General features: G+C 43.3%; 1 protein-coding gene across 3 annotated transcripts in view; it reads right to left on the minus strand.

The window, feature by feature from the left end:
• Positions 1–24,287, minus strand: part of MUC13 (mucin 13, cell surface associated) — an 88,486-nt gene that overhangs the window by 33,061 nt on the left and 31,138 nt on the right. For all 3 annotated transcript variants that reach the window (XM_054971357.1, XM_054971355.1, XM_054971356.1), the window contains 3 exons: positions 15,812–15,883; positions 10,498–10,590; positions 8,016–8,141 (listed from right to left, as the gene is read on the minus strand). In XM_054971357.1, the coding sequence (XP_054827332.1) occupies positions 8,016–8,141; positions 10,498–10,590; positions 15,812–15,883 (291 nt within the window). The remainder of the gene's footprint in view (positions 1–8,015; positions 8,142–10,497; positions 10,591–15,811; positions 15,884–24,287) is intronic.

Below are 24,287 nucleotides of genomic sequence, written 5' to 3' on the forward strand. Positions count from 1 at the left end.
ACATTGATGGTAGACTTCAGAGTGTGATGCTGAGGGCTGCTTCTCTGCCCCTTGGCCTCTAGCCTAAGGGGTGCCTCAAGATTCCATCTTTTTCCTCCATATTTTTCAATATCTAAAGCAGCTGGGAGAGGTCATCCAGATTTTGGACTGAATTGCTATCAATATGCAGATGACACTCAGCTCTACCTCATGCTACCAGTAGATCCTAGGAATGCTATGGAAACTGTGAACTGGCAGAAGTGCTACTGGTAGGGGGAAGTCCTGACCCAGGAAATTAGTTATCTGCTGTTCTGAAGGAGGTTGCACCCCCACCAAAAAAAGCAAGTTTATAGCTTGGGGGTGATCTTGGATCTAGACCTCCTGGTGGATAAACAGGTAGCAGTGGCTGCCAGGAATGCCTTTCACCACTTTCAGCGAGTGAGCCAGCTGTGGTGCTTCCTGGGCAGGAAAGATCTTACCACTGTAGTACACACCTCAGTAACTTCTAGATTAGACTACTGCAATGTGTTGTACATGGGACTGCCCCTGAAGACTATCTGGAAGCTTCAGTTGGTTCTGAATGCTATGGCCAGAATGCTGACTGCAGTGGCTTGTAAGAACCGTATCACTCCAGTCTTTTTCAATCTGCACTGGCTCCAATTTAGTTTCAAAGTGCTTCAAAGCCTTATACACGTTGGGATCAGCATACTTTAAGGACCACCTCCCATATGAACCTACCCATCCACTCCGGTCATCTTCTGAGACTCTGCTTTGGGTATCCCTGCCTGTCCATCACATGGCAACCCAAGACAGGTGTCACATGCAGGGCAGGGGCACCTGCTCTGGTGCTGAGCTGTGGGAGAGTGAGAGAGAGAGAGTCTGAGCCATGCCGGGGTCGAGAGCCAGGAAATGTCCATCAGTGGAGATGGCAAAGGGGAGTCCGAAAGCCAAGCCAGGGTTAAGAGCCAAGTCATCAGTCACACATAGAGAGGAGCAAGGAGTATTCACAGACGAAGCCGAGGTCTGGAAGCAGGAGATCTATCCGAGCAAGGGCAGGGTACTAGGCAGAGGCGAAGCTTCCAGAAGCCAAGCTGCAGGACGCAAGGAGTGGTGAGCAGTGTTGCTCCCATGCTGCGCTCCACTCAGCGTTCTCCTTATATGCTCAGGACAGTGTAAGAGGACGAGGGCCAGGGGTTTCTCCTTCGCTTGATTGCCCCGCCTCGCCCTCGCCATCCAGCTCCATCTGTTGCTGAGCCTGCAGGCGTGGGCTCCTCTTCCTCTCCCAAACGGCTTGTCTCGCTCGAGCCTTCCACCTTGCTGCCGGCTCGAGGGGCTTGGATTTCCGAGGCACCAGTTACTCCCCTTCTTTACACGACCCCTTGCCCTTGCTAGCTTCCACAGAGGGGTCTGGTTGTTGGTTACTGGATGGATCTTCTGGGACTGCAGACGGATCTTCTACTGGCTCTGCTGGCTCTTCCAACCCCTTCTCCTCTGAGGAGGTCTTGCCAGCAGGCGGAGAGCCCAGCCAAGGCTGGCCCATGACACCATCCCCCCTTACAAGGACCCTCCCCCTTGAGTGATCAGAGGGGCCCGGCTTGTCGGGGTACACCCAATGGAATTGTCGGAGGAGACGCATGGCATGAAGATTTTCCGCTGGCTCCCAGGACCTGTCGTCTGGCCCGTATCCCTTCCACTCCACCAGATACTGTAGCCGCCCCTGGTGCCGACAAGAATCCAGGATCTGGTCCACCTCATATTCTTCCTGGCCGTCCACCAAGGCTGGTGTGGGGGGGGGGTACTGGGTCACAGAGCGGGTGTGGGGCACCGTTGGAATGAGCAGGGATCGGTAAAAGACCGGGTGGATCCGGAGTGTTGGAGGTAGCTCCAGGCAGAATGCGACTGGGTTGACCTGTTCCGCGATCCAGTAGGGCCCGATGAACCGATGATCCAATTTTCAAGAAGGATGTTGGGACCGGATGTGCTTGGTGAAGAGCCACACCATGTCGCCCACTGTGAGAACTTCCCCCTCCCATTGGTGTCAGTCCACGGCGGCCTTGTAGGCCTGCTTGGCTTGGTCCAGTTGCTCCCGCAGCACCTGATGCAAGGCCTGGAGTTCCTGTACAAAGCTGTTCACAGCCGGGACCGTGGAATTTGGAGCTGTCTGTAGGAAATACTGTGGGTGGTGTCCATAACTGGCCAGGAAGGGTGTCTGCCGGGTCAAAGAGTGAATGGAGTTATTGTAAGCGAACTCTGCCAAGGGTAGTAGGTCGGCCCAGTTATCTTGTTGATAATTGGTATAACACTGTAGTTTTTGCTCTAAGGTGGCGTTCGTTCCGTCTGCCCATTGGTCTTTGGGTGGTGTGAGGAGGATAAGTGGACGTGGATGCCAAGGAGAGACTGGAGAGCTTGCCAGAAGTGGGAGGTGAACTGCACCCCCCAATCTGAAATTAGGTGCTGAGGAATCCCGTGTAAGAGGAAGACATGGTGCAGGTACAGGCATGCAGCTTCCTTAGCTGTTGGTGGTGCGGGACCAGAACCGGCACCAGGGTTTCTGGTGCCTGAGGCCGGGGGCAGCTTCAGGTCTGCTCCTGCCCTCTTGCACGCGCGCATGTGCACCCGGACTGCAGGGCAGTGGGCACCTAGGCGGGAGGGCTGCCCGCTCAGACTGCCCTGTGCTGCCACCGCTGGTGTACACTCCCAGCCAGGCACAGTGGGTGGCTGGGGAGGCACGCATGCATCCTCCCAGCCCTCCTGCTCTGTTGCTCCATGCACCACCCTGGACACCTGCCGCACTTGGCCTGTGGGATGCTGCTGCTCCCGGCTGGGGGCGTGTGCTGGCGGCGATGGCAGCATGGGAGGGCTGGGGGGCTGCAGTAGCTGTGGGCCAGGCGTAGCAGGCGGCTGGGGTGGCACATGGGTGGCTTCCCATCCCTCCTGCTCAGCTGCCCACATGCCGCTGCCACCAGCTCCACAGTGTGCGCCCTCACCCCTGGCGCCCCCTCCGGTGCCTCAGCACTGGAGGCAGTTGCTGGACCTGCCTCAATGGAGGTGCCAGCCCTATGCGGGACAAGGGACAAAGTGCACCATCTTAGTGAAGAGGTCCACTATCACAGTGATGCAGGTATGCCCCTGCAACAGGGGAAGGTCAGTGATGAAATCCAAGGAGATCGACTCCCATGGCCTCATTGGCTATGGCAGGGGTTGCAACAGGCTGGCCGGTTTCCCAGGGACATCTTTGGCATGGTGACTCACCTCGCAGGACTGAACATACCGGGCTACATCGCCCTGCACCCGAGGCCACCAGAATTCTCGGGAGAGAAGGTGTAGTCTTGTACCGCCCAAAGTGCCCTGTGGGCGGAGCGTCATGAACCAGTTGCAGCACCTCCTGACACAGGGCCCCAGGAGGCACATAGATCAGGTCATTGTGGGTTAGAAGGTCCTGTTGGAGCCACTACCTGGCTGGGTCTGGCTGGGCCGGGGCACACAGGAGCTGAGCAAGGAATTCAACTATTGAGCATGGCACAGAAGGAAGAGGGGGCTTCCTGAACCCAAAATGCCACGGGGACTCCTCTTTGCCTCAAGTGTCTCCACATGATGCTTGAGAAAATAAAAGATGGGAGTTTGAAGCCCCTCCTTCCTCTGTGTGTCGCTCCTGAGAGCTGAATCAGGTTTGAGGACTCTTTGGAACATCAGTTCCCTGACAAACCCGTTTCTGTTTTAAATCAGCAGTTATCTGTTGCTGCCTCAACTTCGTGTGAAGTGACAGAGGGTGGGGTGGCAGTTTCAAACAGCATTTACATTCTTTTATGTGAATCTCAGTGGCCATTTCAAATAGTGCCACCTTTTCTGGCACCAAAGTGGCTACCTCCCCTGGGCCACCAGGGTATTTGCATTTTTTAAATAAAAAATGGCACAAAAATATTGCTGTAGCACTATAGAGTTGAATGACAGATGTTCTCTGAATTCCCAGCTTTCATTTTTTTTAAAAAAAGAGCAAGTCTCTAGCCCTTATGGTTCTGGAGATATAAGGGAAAAGGCATGTATCCGCAATGGAAAGGGCTAGAGACTTATTGTTTTTTAAAATGAAAGCTGGAAATTCATAGATCTTGCTACATTTATTGTAAAATTTATTATTATTTATTTTATTTGATTAAAACCTGCCCTCCCCACAAATGGGCCCAGGGCAGCTAACAACATTCATAAAATACATTAAAAGTCACAAAACCATAACATCAATAATAATTTTTTTAAAGTCATTAAAATAGTCCAGGAGCAGGCTATTTAAACAAATATTGGGAGTCTGTATATGGGCATAACAGATGGCCGAGGGCAGCCCCAGAAAAAGTGGAGGTCTTAGATGGAAGAAGGAGGACATCTGCTAGCACTCAGCCAAAGGCCCGGTGGAACATCTCCATTTAACAGGCCCTGCAGAACTGTAACAGGTCCCGCAGGGCCCGAATCTCCAGTGGGAGAGCATTCCACCAGGCCAGGGCCAGGGCAGAAAAAGCCCTGGCCCTGGTTGAGGCCAGACGGATGTCCTTCGGGCCGGGGACCACCAGGAGTTGCTTGTCTGCAGAGCACAACACCCTGCAAGGGAGGTGATGGAAGAGGTTGTCCCGCAGGTATGCAGGTCCCAAGGGCTTTAAACACCAAGGTTAACACCTTGAACCGGATCCGGAACTCCACTGGGAGCCAGTGCAGCTAGCACAACACAGGATGAATGTGCGCTCGGATTGGTGTTCCAGTAAGGACGCGTGACGCTGCATTCTGGACCAGCTGTAACTTCCGGGTCAGGCCCAAGGGCAGCCCAGCATAGAGTGAGTTGCAGTAGTCTAGCCTGGAGGTGACCGTTGCATGGATTACTGTGGCCAGGTCCTGGGCCAAAAGATAGGGCACCAGTTGCCTGGCCTGTCAAAGATGAGAAAAGACAGACCTGGCAACGGTCATGACCTGGGTCTCCATTGAAAGTGTGGCATTCAAGGTCACACCCAGGCTTCTCACCATCGGTGAAGGTTTCAATTGTACCCCGTCAAGGGCTGGGAGCCGGGTCCCCAGCTCAATCATCCAACGACCCAGACACAGAACCTCTGTCTTCAGGGGATTCAATTTCAGGCGACTCTGATGTAACTATACCGTCACAGCCTCAAGACCCTTGGCCAAGGAATCCAGAGCAAGATCAGACTGGTCGTCCATCAGCAGATAGAGCTGAGTGTCATCTGCATACTGGTGACAACTCAGCCCAAAGCTGTGGGCTAACCGGGCAAGGGGGGGTGCATATAGATGTTAAATAGCATCAGGGAAAGAATCGCCCCCTGAGGGACGCCGCATACCAAAGAATGGCGAGCGGACATCTGTTCCCCGAGTGCCACCCTCTGTCCCCGATTGCAAAGGAAGGAGTTCAGCCATTGCAGGGCTGTTCCACTAATCCCCACATAGGCAAGGCGGTGGGTCAGAAGATTATGATCGCCCGTGTCTAACGCTGCTGTAAGATCTAAAAGTATCAGCAGTGCCGACCTGCCCCAGTTCAGGTGTCACCGTAGATCATCTGTGAGGGCGACCAGAGCCATCTCTGTACCATGGCCAGGCCTGAAGCTTGACTGGAATGGATCCAGGATAGAGGCACCATCCAGGTATACCTGCAGCTGTTCTGCTACCGCCCTCTCAATTACCTTACCCAGGAATGGAAGATTTGAAATTGGGTGGTAATTGGCTGGATCAACAGGATCCAGTGATGGTTTCTTTAATAAGGGCCGCACCACTGCCTCCTTCAGTGAGTCTGGAAAAAACCCAGAACTCAGAGAAAGATTAATGATGTCAGCTAATAGTGCCTAAATCCCATCACCGCCAGTTTTCACGGGTCCAGTGGGCATATATAGTGTACCTTTGATCTTTTCTTTATATATGTGTTGAGTAATTTTTATATTATATTCAATACATGTACAGCTGAATGCATAATTTAAATACTGCATTCATCCAGGTACTGGTGCCTAGTTTCATTTGTAAAGTGCCCATACATTGGCTCTTCCTTCCAGATGTATACATGTTCATGCATTCACTGTAACATGTCAACAGGGTTTAAGAAAATTTCATATAAGGAATTTCAGCCATATAGGGAAACATACAGCTGGGATAGGAGAGAAAGAGAATTCCAAACTCTTTCTTACCCTTCTATGCTCTGGGGCATAGAACTTCAGGGACTGAAAGGACAAATTGCTGTTTCAAAGCTAGAGAAATACCAAACTACCTTTTCAAAGCCTGAAATTGAGAGAATGCCTCACAGGAGTGAGATTGAAGAGATAGGTGAGGAGCCAGCAGAAGAGCTGCAGCTCAGTAGTAAAGCTCCTTTGCATCTCCGCTTGAAAGGATCACTGAGACCCTGAAGAGCTGCTGCAGCAGAGTAGACAATACTGAGGGCCAAGTGATCAAGTGGAGTGCAAGTGGAACACAAGCGAACAGGGAGGAATACATGTGAGTATGTTCACTTGCCGTTCAAGTGTCATTCGTCACTTGTAGCTTGGTCCTAACAAACTAATGGTCAGGCTCGGTATAAGTCAGCTTCATGTGCATTCAAACAGACTGCAACATTTAGTCATGAGTAGACATGGGCACGACCCCAAAAAATTTAACGAACCAGCAGTTTGCGGTTCGGTGCCGACGATGATCCTGAAGTCGCGAACCGCTATGAACGTTTTCTGTTGCCAAACTAGTTCACAGTTGGCGGTTTGTGGGGTGCGGAACTGCCCCCGTGGCACTTAGAGAGCCCATATTCCCGGGGAGTCTTTTGCAGGCTCTCCTACAGCCATCACCCAAGGTTGGACAAGATTACAAAAGGGATCTTGGAGTTATACCCTCTCCAATCCAAGGCCCCCAGGAAACTCCCGAGGTGCCCACTGAGCTTGGCCCCAGAGCCAGGCAGCAGCCCTGGAACCAGAGGAGATAGATCGCTATCCCCCAAAGCCAAGCTGAATTATACTCTCAGTCTCTCTCCCCAAAGGCTAGCAAGTGGCAAGCAAGAGCTCTGTCCCACTCCACTGCTCGCTGAAAGTGAAACCCAGCCTAGGAGCCCACGGCTATTTATAAGCACAGATCCCATTGAGCAATGCAGGAGGTCTGTGTTTGGCTGTCAGAGCTACCTATCAGGGTTTGCAAGGATAAGATTGGAGTGCCCATGGCTACAGAACACCCCGTTCCCCCTCCCTCCCCGGGTGTCTTCTCCCAACTTGTAACCGCTTTGCAGCTCCATGGTTGGAAGGAAGACCTGCCGATCAAAGTAAGCTGGGCTTCCATTCGGGTTTCCAGGGCAACAGAAGGAGTGCAGACAGAGTTCAGGCATTCCCTCAGCTCCATTGCCAGGGGACTTGATTGCTGGCGCCTGAATGTCTGGCTTCCCGAACCGTGGCTGAACGCACCGAATCAGGCTTCTTCCGAATGCTGGTTCGTTGGCCGTGGACAATCATGAACCGTCGGATCGCGATCACGCAATCGCCAATTTCATGGGTTTTTGAAGTTTGTAATGCGGTTCATGCCCATCTCTAGTCACGAGTGCCTGCCAGCTGACTATATTTATATTTGCATCAGCATTCTCCTCTTTGATATATTCTGAACATGAATACTCAGGAAATGAAGAGGTAGAATTCTGGAAACTGGCATAATTAAATGTTTTTTTCAAAATGGTTCATCAGCAATGCCATGACCTGGATAGCCCAAGAGAGCCTGATTTCGTCATATCTCAGAAGCTAAGCTGGGTTTGCCCTAGTTATTAATTGGATGGGAGACCTTCAACGAAGACCAGAGTTACAGACACAGGCAATGGCAAACCACTTCTGTTAGTCTCTTGCCAAGAAAACCCCTCCAGGGGTTGCCATAAGTCAGCTATGACTTGAGGGCACACTTTCATTCATTCATCAGCAATATCCAAGTCACCATAACAGAATCATGAACCATACCCGGCATTAACCACTTACCCCCTTCACACAGACATTGATCTCTATTCTTTTTGATAAAAGTTAAACACAAATGTTAAATATGAAACTTACCTTTCTGGCAACCTGATGTATTTGTGTAGTAGAACCCAAAGGGACACCGGCAGGTGTATTGTTGGTCCATAAGATTTATACATACAGCATCATAAGGACATGTTTTTTCTTCACAAGGGAGAGGTACTAAAGTTAAAAATATTAAGCAAAGTGGTGATTTTTTTTCTTCTGCTAAGTTGCACTTTGTTGACAAAGCCCTACAAACCTGCTTGAAAAAGGAGAAAAATCCACTTTAAAGAGAAATGCAAGTTGAAGTAATAGGGTTAGATCCAAAGTTTCTGTTTTGCTAATGATGTAGCCTTCCTTCAATGCACGAACTTTTATGGCTTTGTATGTTTTTATTAAGTTTTACTCTGTAAGCTGCCTGAGCAGCTTTTCTGGAGAGACGTTATAGAAATTTTCCTCATGAACAAATAAGCCTTCGGCTGACGGAACACACCCGTTTTGTAGGAGGAAGACTTCTCATGCTGGCAGAAGGGTTCAGTGTCAGCAGAACAGAAATTCTGGATACAACTACATTATCATTATATTGTTGAAGGCTTTCGTCAGGAACTACAATGCCAAGACCACGGCTATGCAGCCCAGAAAATCCACAACAATACATCATCATTCATTGAATGGGAAAACATCAAAAAGCATTCTGGCAAAGACTCAGATATATTATAGTAGAAAACATTTTGGGGCACATTTCATGAAATATATCATGCCTGCATCTGATGAAGTGGGCTGTAGTCTATGAAAGAATGTACAATGTAAGTCTATTGATCTTTATGCTGCCATCAACCTGCTCATTATTTTTCCTATAATGGGTTAACATGGGGTGCTGCTGAGTAGGGAAACTAGGGGACAAGCTTCCAGGGAATTTAGGGTTACCAGTCTCCAGCTGGGGCCTAGAAATCTCCCAGAATTACAACTAATCTCCAGACTACAGACTACAGAGATCAGTTGCCCTGAAGAAAGTGGCTACATTACACTCTATTCTATGGCTGTTCTATGACTCTGTGGCATTACACTCTATTGAAATCCCTCACCAGGCTCCCTCCCAAAATCTCCAGGAATTTCTCAAACTGGAATTGGCAGCCTTAGACTCTGAACATCCTGTAGGCCCATAACGTTATGTAATTTGTGTTTCTATGATGTTGGAGTCATGTCTCAGTGATGTGAGACAAGATCTATACCAGAATTTGGTCTAGGAGCCCAGGATGGCTTTTGGCCCTGGACTAACACAAGTATTCATCTGGAATTTACAGTCACTCTATAGGCCCATGAAGGCAGCAGTTCATGTGATTTGGGTTAATATAATCTTTGAGAGGGTCTGGATAGGTTTACTATTCCCCCTGCAGGTCAGGGGATCCCCTGCTGCCACCTCCTCCCCTCCGCCCCCACTTACCTGGCCAGTGGGGGCACGTGCCCCCTGGGGCGCCCCCCCAGTGGTGTGGCACCCCCCTGGGCAGTGTAGTGCACCCCCATGCCCCACCGCAGTGTGCTCCCGTGCCCCGCAATGTGGCCATTTCGGGCCAAATTGGGGCTGCGGGGGGTGATTCAGCTCTTTGGCGAGCACGGGAGCACTCCTGGGCCACCCTTTGACCCCGCGTGATATCACTTCCGGGAAGTGGTGTCATCACACATGCCAGGAGGAAAGATGCTGAAGCCTCCGCAGGGTAAGTGCCAGGCTCCCAGGCTTCTGCCAGGGGACTCAAGGGACCTGGCAACCCTAGGTCTGGATGATGTGAGAGGAGATCTAGGAGGGGCCAGAATGGCTTTCAGCAGTACTGAACTAAAAAAGCTCTCTCTCTCTCTCTGGAATAGGGTTGCCAGGTTCCCTTACCCTCCCAATGGGGGAGGGATACCCAGCATTCACCTCTTGAATGCCCTTGAACACATGCAAAGTGCATGCGCACTCCCGGCATGGCACAATTACGTTACTTCCAGAAGCCTAAATCATCCCAGCACAAAGTGTGGGGCCTGCACAATAATGTCACTCCTGGGAGTGACATCATCACACTGCACCAGGAGCATGCCCAAGGAGGTCTATTCCTGCACCTTTCCCCCTGGCCAGCCAGGTGAGTGGTAGTGGGGGCGGAGGATGGGAGCGGGGAATCTCCTGCCCCCACCTGGAGACTTATCTTCAGATGGGGAATGAGTGACTCATTCCCCACCTGGAGACTAGCAACCCTACTCTGGAATCTATGGCTATATTACTGAGTTTTTATTTTAAGGGACTCTGTGGGTGTGGGTTGGTTTATGTGTACTTAATTTTATTTAGAACTATACACTTCTATGATATTATATTTAGTGATGTTTATTGTAACATTTGCTATTTTGAATTTCCTTTTGACAGAAGAAAAAGAAGATGCAACTGTTATTAATCAATTACCCAGTCAATCAAGACAGTTTTACAGTTTTGCCACAGTGTATCCTTTAATGTTTACTTGAAGTCACTTGTTTGAATAAAACAAGCAAAAAAGAAGATAACAATTACCTGATGTAATTGGATTGGTGACTGTTGTTGAAGATGTTGGGATTATTGTTGAAGATGTTGACTCTGGGAAACTTTCATTAGCAGTAGTAGTGTCTAGAAAGGTGAGAAAAGGCAGAAATTCATATAGGTAAGATATTCAATATACTGAGTGGGCCACTGAGACATGGAGGTGGCAATGTGCTGCCAAGAGTGATGTTTTTGTTACAAACAATACCAATTATTCGGGACTGTAAGCAGTTTGAAAAATGGCAGAGGAAAATATCAGACTTTGTTTGGGCAGGCAGGAAGCCTCGAGTGAAAATGAAAGTATTACAGGACGCAAAAGAGAGAGATGGAATGCAACTGCCCAATTTAAGATTTTACTACGATGCAATTTGTTTGGTGTGGTTGAAAGACTGGATGACGCTGAAAAACCGCAAATTACTGGCCTTAGAGGGATATAAAAAAATATTTGGATGGCATGCATATCTATGGTACGACAAAGTAAAAGCAGACTCTATGTTTTTACACCATTACATTCGGAGAAGCCTCTTCACAATTTGGAAGAAGTATAGAGATTACCTACAGGAAGGAATTCCCTCCTGGGTGGTTCCTTACGAAGTAATAGACCCGAGAACTGTCGATAATGAACAACAGTGCTTAACGTACAAGGAGATAACACGAATAGAATTTTCTAAACTAAGAATAAAGACGCAAGATGAGTTGTCTCCAAGTTACGATTGGTTTCAATATAGACAGATTAGAGACCTTTATAACTCGGACTGTGTGAAAGGAGGGGTAAGAATGGAGAATTCGGAATTAGAGGAGGTAATTCTACAAGAGGATAAAAAGGAAATCTCTAAGACTTATAAAGTGTTGTTAAAATGGTACACAGAAGATGAGACAGTTAAAGTGCAAATGGTGAAGTGGGCTATAAACTTTAATAAAGAAATAACAATGGAGGCGTGGGAATACTTGTGGAAAAATACGTTGAAGATCACGACATGCACTAATATTAAAGAGAACGTTTACAAAATGATTTATCGTTGGTATTTGACACCAAAGAAAATTGCGCTAGGGAATTTGAACATGTCTAATAAATGCTGGAAATGTAAAAAGCATGAAGGATCTTTGTACCACATGTGGTGGACCTGTGAGGTAGCTAGGCAGTACTGGGGGGAAATAATAAGAGTGATAAGTGAGATTTTACAATTTCAAGTTAATAAGAACCCAGAACTCCTGCTACTGAACTTGGGAATGGAGGATATTCCAGCACAATATAGGACATTGTTATTTTACATGACAGCAGCGGCTAGACTTTTGTATGCGCAAAAGTGGAAAGTACAAGAAGTGCCAACTATCGAGGATTGGATTTATAAATTGCTGTACATGGCGGAAATGGACAAAATGACAAGGAAACTGAGAGACCTTGATCCAGGACAGTTCAACATGGATTGGGAAAAGTTAAAGCAATATTTGGTGAAAAAATGGGAAGTGGGAGGAGAACTGTGGCAGTTTGAAAATTACTGAAATACAACAAAAGAAGAGGGAAGTGACTTTACCGGGGGGAGGAAAGTTAAATGAGAAATTCTAAGCAACTATTTTATTTGACTACTATATATAGTACTAAGTAATAGAGGTGTTATTATAAGAATTATAAGGATAGAAACTAACTAATTTTATTTCTGAAAGATAATTGTATATTGGAGAAATTATATAACTAAAACAGAAGGAATATAAGAAAGGCGGAAAGAAATACATAGTAACATACAGAATATGAGTTAAATTGATTTGAAGGAAGTAAAGATAGAAGGAAGTAAAGAGCAACATATAGAGTACAAGTTAAATTGATTGACTTATATTGAATGTATACAATGTTTATAGAAGTACTTAAAGTTATGTAGAATAAGGGACAAATTGTTTGTCCCATATTGACGAGACTAGAATGAATAAGATAGATTATAGAGTACAAAAATTAGACAAATGATTGTTATTATTAAAGAATATAAGCCAGGAATATAATACTTAGTTGATAAGTTAAGTGGGAAAGGGAATAGAGATAGCACTGTGTTATAATAGATAAGCTTAGAAGAGAGTGAAAGTATATGCTTAATAGAACAAAATAAGTTTGAAATGAGTAGGGGGAAAAATGGATAAGGGGTTGGAAAACTGTTGGAAGTCAACAAAAGGGGGGGGAAGGGAGGGGGTTAGAACTGGAATATTTAAAGGAAATTGATTGTAATGAATATTATAGTGATTTCTAATCCAATAAAAATTTTATAAGAAAGAGACATGGAGGTGGCAGAGAAACTCTGAGAGATGAGAAAAGACAGGAAATGCCAAGCAGGAGTGATTCAGGGCCAAAATACACATTCTTCATGACATAAGTCAGGTCATAGGTACCAACCCAATGCTGGGATAGACATGGCAAACAGCCCCTTCCTGCAGTGGTTTCTGCTGGCAAAAATGGCACAGGAGGGAAGCGTGAAGGGGCACATGGAGCAGCTAAGAGGTTTTTAAAGATTAGTCCCCACATGAACGTGCGACTGAGAGTTGGGTCAGGCACCTGTGCCTTGACTTTTGGCACATATAATGTGTATTTTTGGTAGACAACTTCAGGTTTCCTTGGATGAGACAAATTGTTGAGATTCTTTCCAATCTGGGCTGTTTCCAGACGGCTTACCTGCCTCTGGAATGTCGCGCCATCTTGCGGGGAAAACGCAAAAAATCGCGTTTTCTCGTGCAAGTTTTATGTGACGTTGCGCAAAACTCGTGCGAGAAAACACGATATTTCGCGTTTTCCCCGCAAGATGGTGTGACGTTCTGGAGGCAGTAAAGCCATCTGGAAACGGCCCTGGTTTCAGGCCTGGTTATGGGACTGAAACAACTTTAGTCACCCTGGTCAATGGCCTGCACTAAGAGATGGACAAAGGACATTGTCAGGGTCATGGCCCCTGCCATAAGCCATGCTTTACAAGCTTAATGGTTTTAGCAGCCCCTGCCATAGTTTACAGACTTAATGGTAACTGTTATGGTGGGGGCTTGATATTCATTAACATGCTGTGTAAAAACTGACACTGTTTCCTCTTTGCATGCCGTCCTGGGAAAACAGGCAGATAAACTTATCTGTCTATGTTGAACTTCTAGCAAGAAAAGAGCCGTTGCCATAGATACATAACCTTGAAGTTTCTGGACTTTCTAAAAACATTTTCTTGGTTCACATTGCTGTAGATATCTACTGTAGCTAGATTCCTTCCCATATTTGCTGTATATAGAAGGCAGGGCCGGCCTGCTCATTGAGGCCGGCAAGGCCGCCACCTCAGGGCAGCAGCGTGGGGCAGCTGAACGGGCAGCCTCCCGTTCAGTTGCTCTGCAGGCCAGGCACAGCCGGCAGCCAGGGCGGCCAACTGAGCCTGGCCTGCAGAGCAACTGAAGGGCTGGAAGGCCCCACGCGCGTGCACCAGCCCTGCATGATGACATCACATGCAGTGACGTCATCACGCAGTCTGGCATGCGTGCGCATGTGCGTGCACACACACAGAGGCCGCCATTAAGCTGCCTCAGGTGCCAGTGATGCTGGAGCCGGCCCTGATAGAAGGGGGGGATGGGGAGGAATGGGGATGTGCTTAAATGTATGTATATGCTGGGTTTTGGGAACCCAGCATATTCCTGACAAAGAACGTTTTGGGATGCAGCACTGGGAATTATCAATAAAACTTTAACTCAGGCAGTCTTGGACTCTTGAGATTCAACTTGCAGATCCTTACAGACGTGCAACTCTGTTGATTCTCCTGAACCTCTCAGCAGATTTCAGTACTGATTATGATCACAGTATCCTTTTGGACTGCCTTGGGCTGCCTTAGGAGGCACCATTTTCTGGTGATGCCAGCTGCAACCTTTCCTGGGCAGGAAATATTTGGCCACTCTAATACATACTCTGGTTACATCTAGATTAAATTACTGCAATATGCTTTACTGGGGCTTTCCTTGAAAAGTGTTCAGAAATTTCAATTGGAGCAGAATGCTGCAGCCAGGGTGCTGACGGGAATGGGTCATAGGGGACATACCACTCCAGTCTTGGCTCATCTACATTGGATTCTAATTGTTTCTGGTGCTGGCATTTAAAGCCAACATACCTGAATGGCTGCTTACTCCCTTATGACCATGGCAGTCATCTTCAGAGATGCCCCTGCCTTCTGAGATTAGATGGGTGGCAATCCAGGAGAAGGCCTTCTCAGTAGTGGCACCAAACTCTCAAACTCTCTCTCCAGGGAGATTTGCTTGTCCCCTTCTGTCTTCCACCATTGGGTGAAGATTTCTTTGTTTTGCTTGATATTCTTTCAATGATTCCCCCCCCCCCCGCCCCAATGTTTTAACTGTTGTTCTTATCCCTTGTATCTATTTTAAGCTCTGGTTTTAAATAGTTTTAATGATATATTTGCATGCTAGTTTTAATGGTTTTTAAGATGAGATGTTTTAATTTATTAGCCTCCTTGGTAGTCCTATGAGAGCAGAAAGGTAGGGTAAAAATCTTGTTTATAAAAAAAAACAAAAAATATTTTGGCCTTGAGGGACAGGAGTGAGCAGAAAAAAGCAACCTGTAGCCAGCAGGGAGGCTGAGGAGAAGACACCAGAGATTTGGAGGGAAGGGGGAGGTCAGAGACAGTGACAAGGGGGGTGAAAATGGAATTTACCCTCCCTTGTGATTCCTTGTGGGTCCCCATCTATTTTGTGTGTGTGTGTGTGTGTGTGTGTGTGTGTGTGAGAGGGAGAGGGAGAGGGAGAGGGAGAGGGAGAGGGAGAGGGAGAGGGAGAGGGGAGAGGGGAGAGGGAGAGGGAGAGGGAGAGGGAGAGTCTTATACTAACAGGCTTTGAGATTATTTATCTTACCCGCCTTGTCTTTTTTACAATAGAGTAGTTAATTGTTTACTAGTTAACCACCACTTGATCCCAAATAGGATATAGTATGGAACTTTCCTGCCATTCTGCCAATTCAAATGGCACTTTAGATAGATATTTTGATTGGGTACGCACTGAGGATTGCTTCACACGTTATGACCAGCATCCGAAGAACAATGACCCTTGCTCTGCACACCCAAGGGGCTTTAGACTTGTATTGCTTAAACAGGAAGCCCATGCCAAAAGGTAAACTGAGTAGATTCTCCCAATACATTGTTGTTATAGCTATTTAAAGAGAAGTCAAAAATTTACTACCTGCTTTCAAGGCATTGTGCAAATCTAGAACAGTGCTTTGAATTGCTTGTTAGATATTTTGATGCTGATTTAACGACTAATTCATTTGAACAAAACAAGCCAAAAACTGGCTATCAGTTACCTGAATCAATTGAATTGTTGAGTGTTGTTGGGGATGTTGACTGTGTGGAATATCCATTAGTAGAAGTGTTGTCTAGAAAGGGGGGGGAAGGCCAGAAATACAGACATATAGGCGTCACTCAAACTCAATATACAACTCTAAAACTAGAAATAACAGTGATAGTCATGTTCAACAGATGAACTTAATGTGTTCAGATGCAACAAACTAATGTTTGCCAGTCAGCCAGTCTGTTCAGTTGGCATTGAATGATTCAGATTCTTGCCAAAAAATGCTTGCCTCAGCTTTTTTCAAAAACACGTGTGTAAAACAATGCTGAACCAAGGACTACACACCAAAGGATAGGGTTTTTTTTTTTTTTTAGAACAGCATGCATGAGAGATTGATGCTATTTGTAATTCCCATGGGGGCCTGATTCTGGTTGGAACCACTGCAATGGAAAGGGAGAAGCTCCAGCCTCACCACCCCCCTGCACCAGTTTTCCAACCCAAAATGGTGCCAGGAGACATAACACCCCGGCACTGTTTCATGTTTAAAAATGTCACCGGGGGGGAGGCAGGAGCCCCTCCTCCTCTGCGCTACCAGAGACAGCTCCTGTGGTAGTTCCCTAGTGGGAACCCATACAAAATGCAGTGCATTTCCAGAGCAGATCCTTGGACATCTAGTTTGGTCCTTATTTAACTATGTATGGCCGTATCCACACAGCAAGCCACCATTTCCCCTACATTTCCCCCCATCAAAGAGCTTTTTCATTTTTTAAAACCAGTAATTGCTGTGATACAATTGTGCACTAATGTTCTAATGATCGAGTGCCCTGATCTCTCAGCTTTAATTTTTTAAAAGTAAATCTCGCTACCTCTTTTCATTCCCAAGTTACAAAGTGGAAAGCATATGCTGTATATTTCCCTTTATAACATCTCAAGGAACAGGTACTTCAAATCACTAGGCTGTTAGTCCACAATTGTATAATAGCAATTACAATTTTAAACAACTCAAAATACCTTCCAGTGGCATCATAGGAGAAATTGTGGCCATAGCTGCTACAGCATTGTCAGAAAGGAATACAGTGAAGCAACTTGCCAAATAGCCACCAACAGGTTAACGAACAGGTCAACAGGTCAGTCAAAAATGGTTCCCTGTTTCTATTAACATCTTCTAAATGTAAAGATAGTAATAACATTTCTGGATTTTTAGCAACATTGTATTGTAATATCAAAGACATCTCAGCACATATTCTAGACCAGAAGTCTCTAGCCTTTTGGCAAGTCCACCACATATGAAATAGAGAACGTTCATGCTCCTTACATTTCCAGCATTTATTCAATAACTGTTTGTTAGCTATGGCTAATTTTTTCAGTGTTAAGTACCATCTATACAGCATTTTATAACCGTTCTCTTTAATACTGGTACAAGTTGATATTTTAAAGGTATGCTTCCATCGCTATTTCCTTATTACAATTTATGGCCCACTTTACCATTTGCACCTTGACTGTTTCCTGTTCTGTAAACCACTTCAATAACAACTTACACATTTTAGATATTGCTTTACTATTATCCCCCAATAATAGTTCCTCTAGTTCTGAATTTTTAATTCTGAAACCATTCTTTCTATGTTCTGAATCAAATAAATACATTTAGAAGATGTTAATAGAAATGATAAGATATTGTTGTATTATATGATAGTAGGGAAGGGAATATATATAAGATCTTTACCATGGGTATCATAATATAATTGTATTACAGTGAAATAATCTCTATGAATAAACGGGGGGTTCGAGTGTTGTTGGAAGTCAATAGAGAAAAGGGGGAGGGGAGGGGTGGGGTTATATATTTAGAAAGGTTTAATTTGGATAAGTTGTATGTATTAACCAACTATTTTATATCACCTCATCCAATAAAATTTATTTAAGATAAAAAAATGGTTCCCTGTTCACCAGTGGATAATAAAATATTTTTGAAATTACACATGATCTTAGCCAAAAGGCTAAGCGATTATATAAAATACATAATAACCAAGAGCTGATGCCTGTGTGCATAGAAAAATCTCATAAGATGAAAAATGTTAGCTATGATATAAGCCCAAACAGCTATCAGTTACTAGAATCGCTTGGACTTGTGGTGGCTGCTGCTGGAGATTGTAAGTGTGTGAAACTTCCATTAGCAGAGGTGTTGTCTAGAAAAGGGAAGAAAGGTCATAAATACAAACACATATAGGTAATCATTTAAATTTAATATATAATTATTGCTCAAAAAAAACAATAGTGATAATCTTCAGTCGTAAGAAAGGTAGATTCATTAAAAAGTATATTTGTTCCAAATGCAATAATTTATGAAACATCTTGAACTCATTTTTACAATAGTCTAAGGTTCAATTCTCCAGGTGCCTTAGTATCTCTGTCTTACCTGTGACAGAACATGGAGGAATGCCTTATGGTTGCATGTTGTGCATCACCATATACAAATTTTCCAGTGTAGAACCCCCCCATCCCCACCCCACACACCAAGATGTCCAGAAAACTCTTGAAACAATATCAGCACTTGCACCACAACACAACTTCTGCAGAATACTGAAATCTCTCACTACTAAGTTGCAAAACTTCAGCTACCATTGTGTGGATTAACTAGCAACCTGATAAACATTGTGGAAATGGCAGCAGCTGCAATCACAACCATGGGGAAAGGGGAGAAAGATAAAGGAGCAGCAGGAAGATAGAACAGAAAGGTAAAGATGGTGCTGGGACAGCAGAGAACAAAAACAGGAATAGGAGGCAGCAGGGCTGGGAAGGTGAGACGATGAAAGAGGGTGAAGGCAAGAAACAAGGAAGGAGAAGTAGGGACCAGCATGGCGAAAGGGATTTCTACTTGTCTATTGCTCAAAAAAAGCAATACGTGGATTTCTATTTAACTAAGAGCTGTTTGCAGATCTCCTCCACATATATTTTTTTTTAAAAAGTTTTTATTGGATTAGATTATAATATCATTCAACACATACATTACCCCCTTATAAGTCTATTTCTAACCCCCTCCCTTTCCTCCCCCCTTTTTAGTTGACTTCCAACAGTTTTCCAACCCTTAGTCTATCTTATTACTTAATTACTTAGTATCTCATATATTCTATTAAACACACCCTTAAATACTTTTCTCTAAGCTTGTTAAATCTCTACTAAAAATATCTCTATAATACAAGTTTCCCTTTAAATACCTCAGTTAAACCATATATTCTACATAAGATAATGCTAGCATAATAATATATATTAGCGATCAAGATATTAAAAATATAACATTATATCCATTTTGCTTTCCGTTTAATTAAACTCTTTACTTTCCACAATCATCCTGATTCTAATATTAGCTTAGACTCTAATATTCTATTACACACCCATATTTTACTATTTCTTATTCTAAGCTTATTTTAAGTCTATAAGGTAACTGTTATACTCAAATATCCAATATATACTCTTTACTTAAGCTATATATTATAGATAATATCTAACTAGCTTAATCTTATATATCCATAGTAAAACATCTATTATTTAATACTCTATAATTTTTAATTTTATCATAACCCCAATGGTAGCTTAGATTTTTATAATTAAATTCCCCCTTTCCCGGTAAAGTCACTTCTCTCTTCTTCTATTACATTTCAGTAATTCTCGAACTGCCACAGTTCCCCTTTCACGTCCCATTTTTTTCTAGATATTGTTTCAATTTCTCCCAATCTGCATTAAATTGTCCTGGATCAAGATCTTTAAGTTTTCTTGTCATTTTGTCCATCTCAGCCATGTACAGCAATTTGTAAATCCAGTCTTCCGTAGTTGGTATTTCTTGTACTTTCCATTTCTGCACATATAAAGGTCTTGCTGCTGTAATCATGTAAAATAACAATGTTCTATACTGCATTGGAACATCTTCCATTCCCAAGTTCAGTAGCAGCAATTCTGGGTTCTTATTTATTTGGGTTTGCAAAACCTCATTAATTACTTCAATTATATCTCCCCAGTATTGCTTCGCTACCTCACAAGTCCACCACATATGGTATAGTGATCCTTCATGTTTTTTACATTTCCAGCATTTATTCGACATATTAATATTTCCTAGCGCAATTTTCTTTGGTGTCAGGTACCAACGATAAATCATTTTGTAGACATTCTCTTTAATACTTGTACATGTCGTAATCTTCAAAGTCGTTTTCCACAGGTATTCCCACGCCTCCATTGTTATTTCTTTATGAAAATTTATAGCCCACTTCACCATCTGGACTTTTACTGTCTCATCCTCTGTAAACCATTTTAAAAGTACTTTATAAATCCTTGAGATTTCCTTTTTACCTTCTTGAAAAATTACATCTTCTAATTCTGAGTTCTCCATTCTTATTCCTCCTTTCAAACAATCCGAATTATAAAGATCTCTGATCTGTCTATATTGAAACCATCCATAACATGGAGACAACTCCTCCTCTGTTTTTATTCTCAATTTTGAAAATTCTACTCGTGTTATCTCCTTGTAAGTTAAACACTGCTGCTCATTATCAACAGCTCTCGGATCTATTACTTCATACAGAACCACCCAGGAAGGAATTCCGTCTTGTAGGTAATTTTTATACTTCTTCCAAATTGTGAAGAGGCTTCTCCGAATATAGTGGTGTAAGAACATAGAGTCTGCTTTTACTTTATCATACCACAGATATGCATGCCATCCAAATATTTTTTTATATCCCTCCAAAGCCAGTAATTTGCGATTCTTCAGCGTCATCCATTCTTTTATCCATGCCAAACATATTGCTTCATGATATAGTCTTAAATTGGGCAGCTGCATTCCACCTCTCTCTTTGGTGTCCTGTAATACTTTCATTTTCACACGAGGTTTCTTGCCTGCCCACACAAAATCTGATATTTTCCTTTGCCATTTTTCAAATTGTTTGGAGTCTCGGATAATTGGAATTGTTTGTAGCAAGAACATCACTCTTGGCAATACATTCATCTTTACTGCTGCAATTCTTCCCAACCATGACAAATTTAACCTATTCCATTTTATCAAGTCACGCTCTATTTGTATCCACAATTTCTCATAATTATTCTTGAATAAATCTATATTTTTCACAGTCAATTCAATACCCAAATATTTTACCTTATTTGTTACTTCGCAGTCCGTTATTTCCATTAGTTCTTGCTGTTTCTGTTTGGACATATTCTTACATAGTATCTTTGACTTCCTCTTATTTACAAAAAATCCAGCCAAGTCTCCAAATTCTTTTATTTTCTCCATTACCTTCGGCATATTCTCTATTGGATCATCCACAATTAACATTATATCATCCGCAAACGCTCTGACCTTGTAGGAAAACTCTTTTATTTTTATTCCTCAGATTGCATCGTCTTCCCGTATTTGAATCATCAATATTTCCAAAACCAAAGATTTGCGACCCAGAGGAAACTACCAAGAGATGTGATTGTGCAATTTGCGACTAGAAATATAAGAGAAATGATTGTGAGTAAGCAATTTCAAGACCCATTGGAGGTTGATGGCAAGACGGTTATTATTATGAAGGAGCTACCAAGATCGGTGTTGCTTGACCGGAAAAAATATAAAGCTTTAGTCCAGATTCTGAAGGACATGAAAATAAGGTACAGGTGGGAATTACCGGAAGGATTGTCATTTGAGTTTGGAGGAGTGAAAAAGCGCATCAGATCTGAATCTGAAATGGAAAAGTTTTTGAGAGACAATGAAAAAGACTTACCAGCAACAAGGCTATGAATATGGAGTGTAAAGTTTTATCTTGGAATGTAAATGGACTTAACTCACCCAATAAGAGAAAAAGTATTTTCCACTGGCTATTAAAACAGAAATGTGATATTGTGTGTTTGCAAGAGACTCATATTAGAAAACAGGATGTAAAATATCTTAAATCGAGCAAATTGGGCAATGATTTTGTAGCGGCCTCAAAAAAGTAAAAAAGGGGAGTGGCATTATATATAAAAGAGGAGCTACAGCCAAAGCTAGTGATTAGAGATGTGGAAGCCAGATTTTTAGCAGTGGAATGTACATGGAATTTAAAGAAAGTGTTGGTGATTAGAATTTATGCACCTAACGGAGCAAAAGAGAGCTTCTTTGAGGATTTGAGGAAGTAATTAGATGAAGTTTCTTATGACCAGATAATTCTTGCAGGAGACTTCAATGGAGTCACAAATTTGGAGCAGGATAAAAAATCAGCAACTGCACAAAAGAAAAGAGGACTATTACCAAAGACTTTTTTCGCATTAATGCAACAGGAAACTTTGGAAGATGTATGGAGAATACAGAATCCCAAAGGTAGACAATATACATTTTTCTCCGCAAGACACTCCACTCTATCACGAATTGACATGATCTGGGCCTCAAAGGACTTAGTGCTTTGGACTAAGGATGTGGAAATAATGCCCATGGTAGGCTCAGATCATAATCCAATTATGTGGAAGTTCGGAAAAAGAACTAAGAGGAAAGGATGGAGAATAAATGAGGATTTGTTACAAGAGGGAGAAAATATGGAGATGTTGAGAAGGGAAACTAAGTTCTTCATACAACATAACATGAATCGAGAAGTGCCAACCAATAAGGTATGGGATACCTACAAAGCAGTAATTAGAGGCACACTAATGGACTTAAATGGAAGAGCCAGAAAAAAAAGAGAGGAGAAGAGACAGGAGATTATGGAGAAAATAAAAGCCAAAGAAATACAACTAAAGAAAAGACCAGGGAAAAAGAAAATTATCAGGATATTAAAATCCTTCAAGAGCAGTTGACGGCAATGAATAACAAAGAATTGGAATGGAATCTTAAGAGAATGAACCAAAAGTCGTTTGAAGGTGCAAATAAACCTGGGAAATACCTGGCATGGCAATTGAAGAAGAGAAAGGAGAAGAAGACAATAAATAAAATATGTGAGGACGATAAAGCACATTTGGAACAGACTGCTATTAGTAGAGCCTTTTACAAATTTTATGCTAAACTGTACAATAAAAAAGAAGTGAATAAAGACTCAATAGCGACATATTTGGGGAAAATGAAGCTTCCAGCAATTTCGGAAGATTGGAGAGACAAATTGAATAGTGAAGTAACAGAGGAAGAGATAAGGAAGGCAATACAGTCAACAAACCTGGGAAAGGCGCCAGGACCTGATGGACTTACAGCTAAATTTTATAAGGTAATGGTCAATGAACTGGTACCATTCCTAAAAGAAGTGATCAATGGTGTTTTGAGAGATCAAAGAATTCCAGATACTTGGAGTGAAGCTAATATAACATTGATCCCCAAAGAAGGACAAGACTTGACTAATGTTAAAAATTATAGACCTATTTCCTTACTCAACAATGATTATAAGATCTTTGCGAAGATCTTGGCAGAAAGAGTAAAGGGATGGTTATCCGAAGTTATTGGAGAAGAACAAGCTGGTTTTTTACCGAATAGACAAATCAAAGACAATTTAAGGACAGTTATAAATGCTATTGAATATTATGATAGGCGTTGTGATAAGGAGGTTGGTTTCTTCTTTGTGGATGCTGAAAAAGCATTTGACAATTTGAACTGGGACTTTATGTTTGCCACTATGGAACAGCTACAAATGGGAGAAAGATTCATAAGAGCAGTGAAAGAAATTTACAGAGACCAGAGTGCAGCAGTTGTGGTGAATGACGAGCTGACTAAGAAATTGACTATAGGCAAAGGTACAAGACAAGGTTGCCCGCTGTCTCCACTGTTGTTCATTTTGGTTTTGGAAATTTTGATGATACAGATTCGAGAAGATAATGCGATCCGTGGAATAAAAATAAAAGACTTTTCCTATAAGGTCAGAGCATTTGCAGATGATATAATGTTAATTGTGGAAGATCCAATCGAGAACATGCCTAAGGTAATAGAAAAAATCAAAGAATTTGGAGATCTGGCAGGTTTTTATGTAAATAAAAAGAAGTCAAAGATACTATGTAAAAATATGACTAAACAAAAACAACAGTTATTAATGGAAATAACAGACTGTGAAGTAACAAGTAAGGTGAAATATTTGGGAATTGAACTGACTGCAAAAAATATAGATCTATTCAAGAATAATTATGAGAAATTGTGGACTCAAATAGAGCAAGATCTGATTAAATGGAATAGATTGAATTTGTCATGGTTGGGAAGAATTGCAGTAGTCAAGATGAATGTGTTGCCAAGAGTGATGTTTTTGTTACAGACAATACCAATTATCCGGGACTCTAAGCAGTTTGAAAAATGGCAGAGGAAAATATCGGACTTTGTTTGGGCAGGCAGGAAGCCTCGGGTGAAAATGAAAGTATTACAGAACGCAAAAGAGAGACGTGGAATGCAACTGCCCAATCTAAGACTATACTACGATGCAATTTGCTTGGTGTGGCTGAAAGATTGGATGACACTGAAAAACCGCAAATTACTGGCCTTAGAGGGATACAAAAAAATATTTGGATGGCATGCATATCTGTGGTAT

Source organism: Eublepharis macularius, chromosome 2 (assembly GCF_028583425.1).
Source record: "Eublepharis macularius isolate TG4126 chromosome 2, MPM_Emac_v1.0, whole genome shotgun sequence".
NCBI classification, from domain to species: domain Eukaryota; kingdom Metazoa; phylum Chordata; class Lepidosauria; order Squamata; family Eublepharidae; genus Eublepharis; species Eublepharis macularius.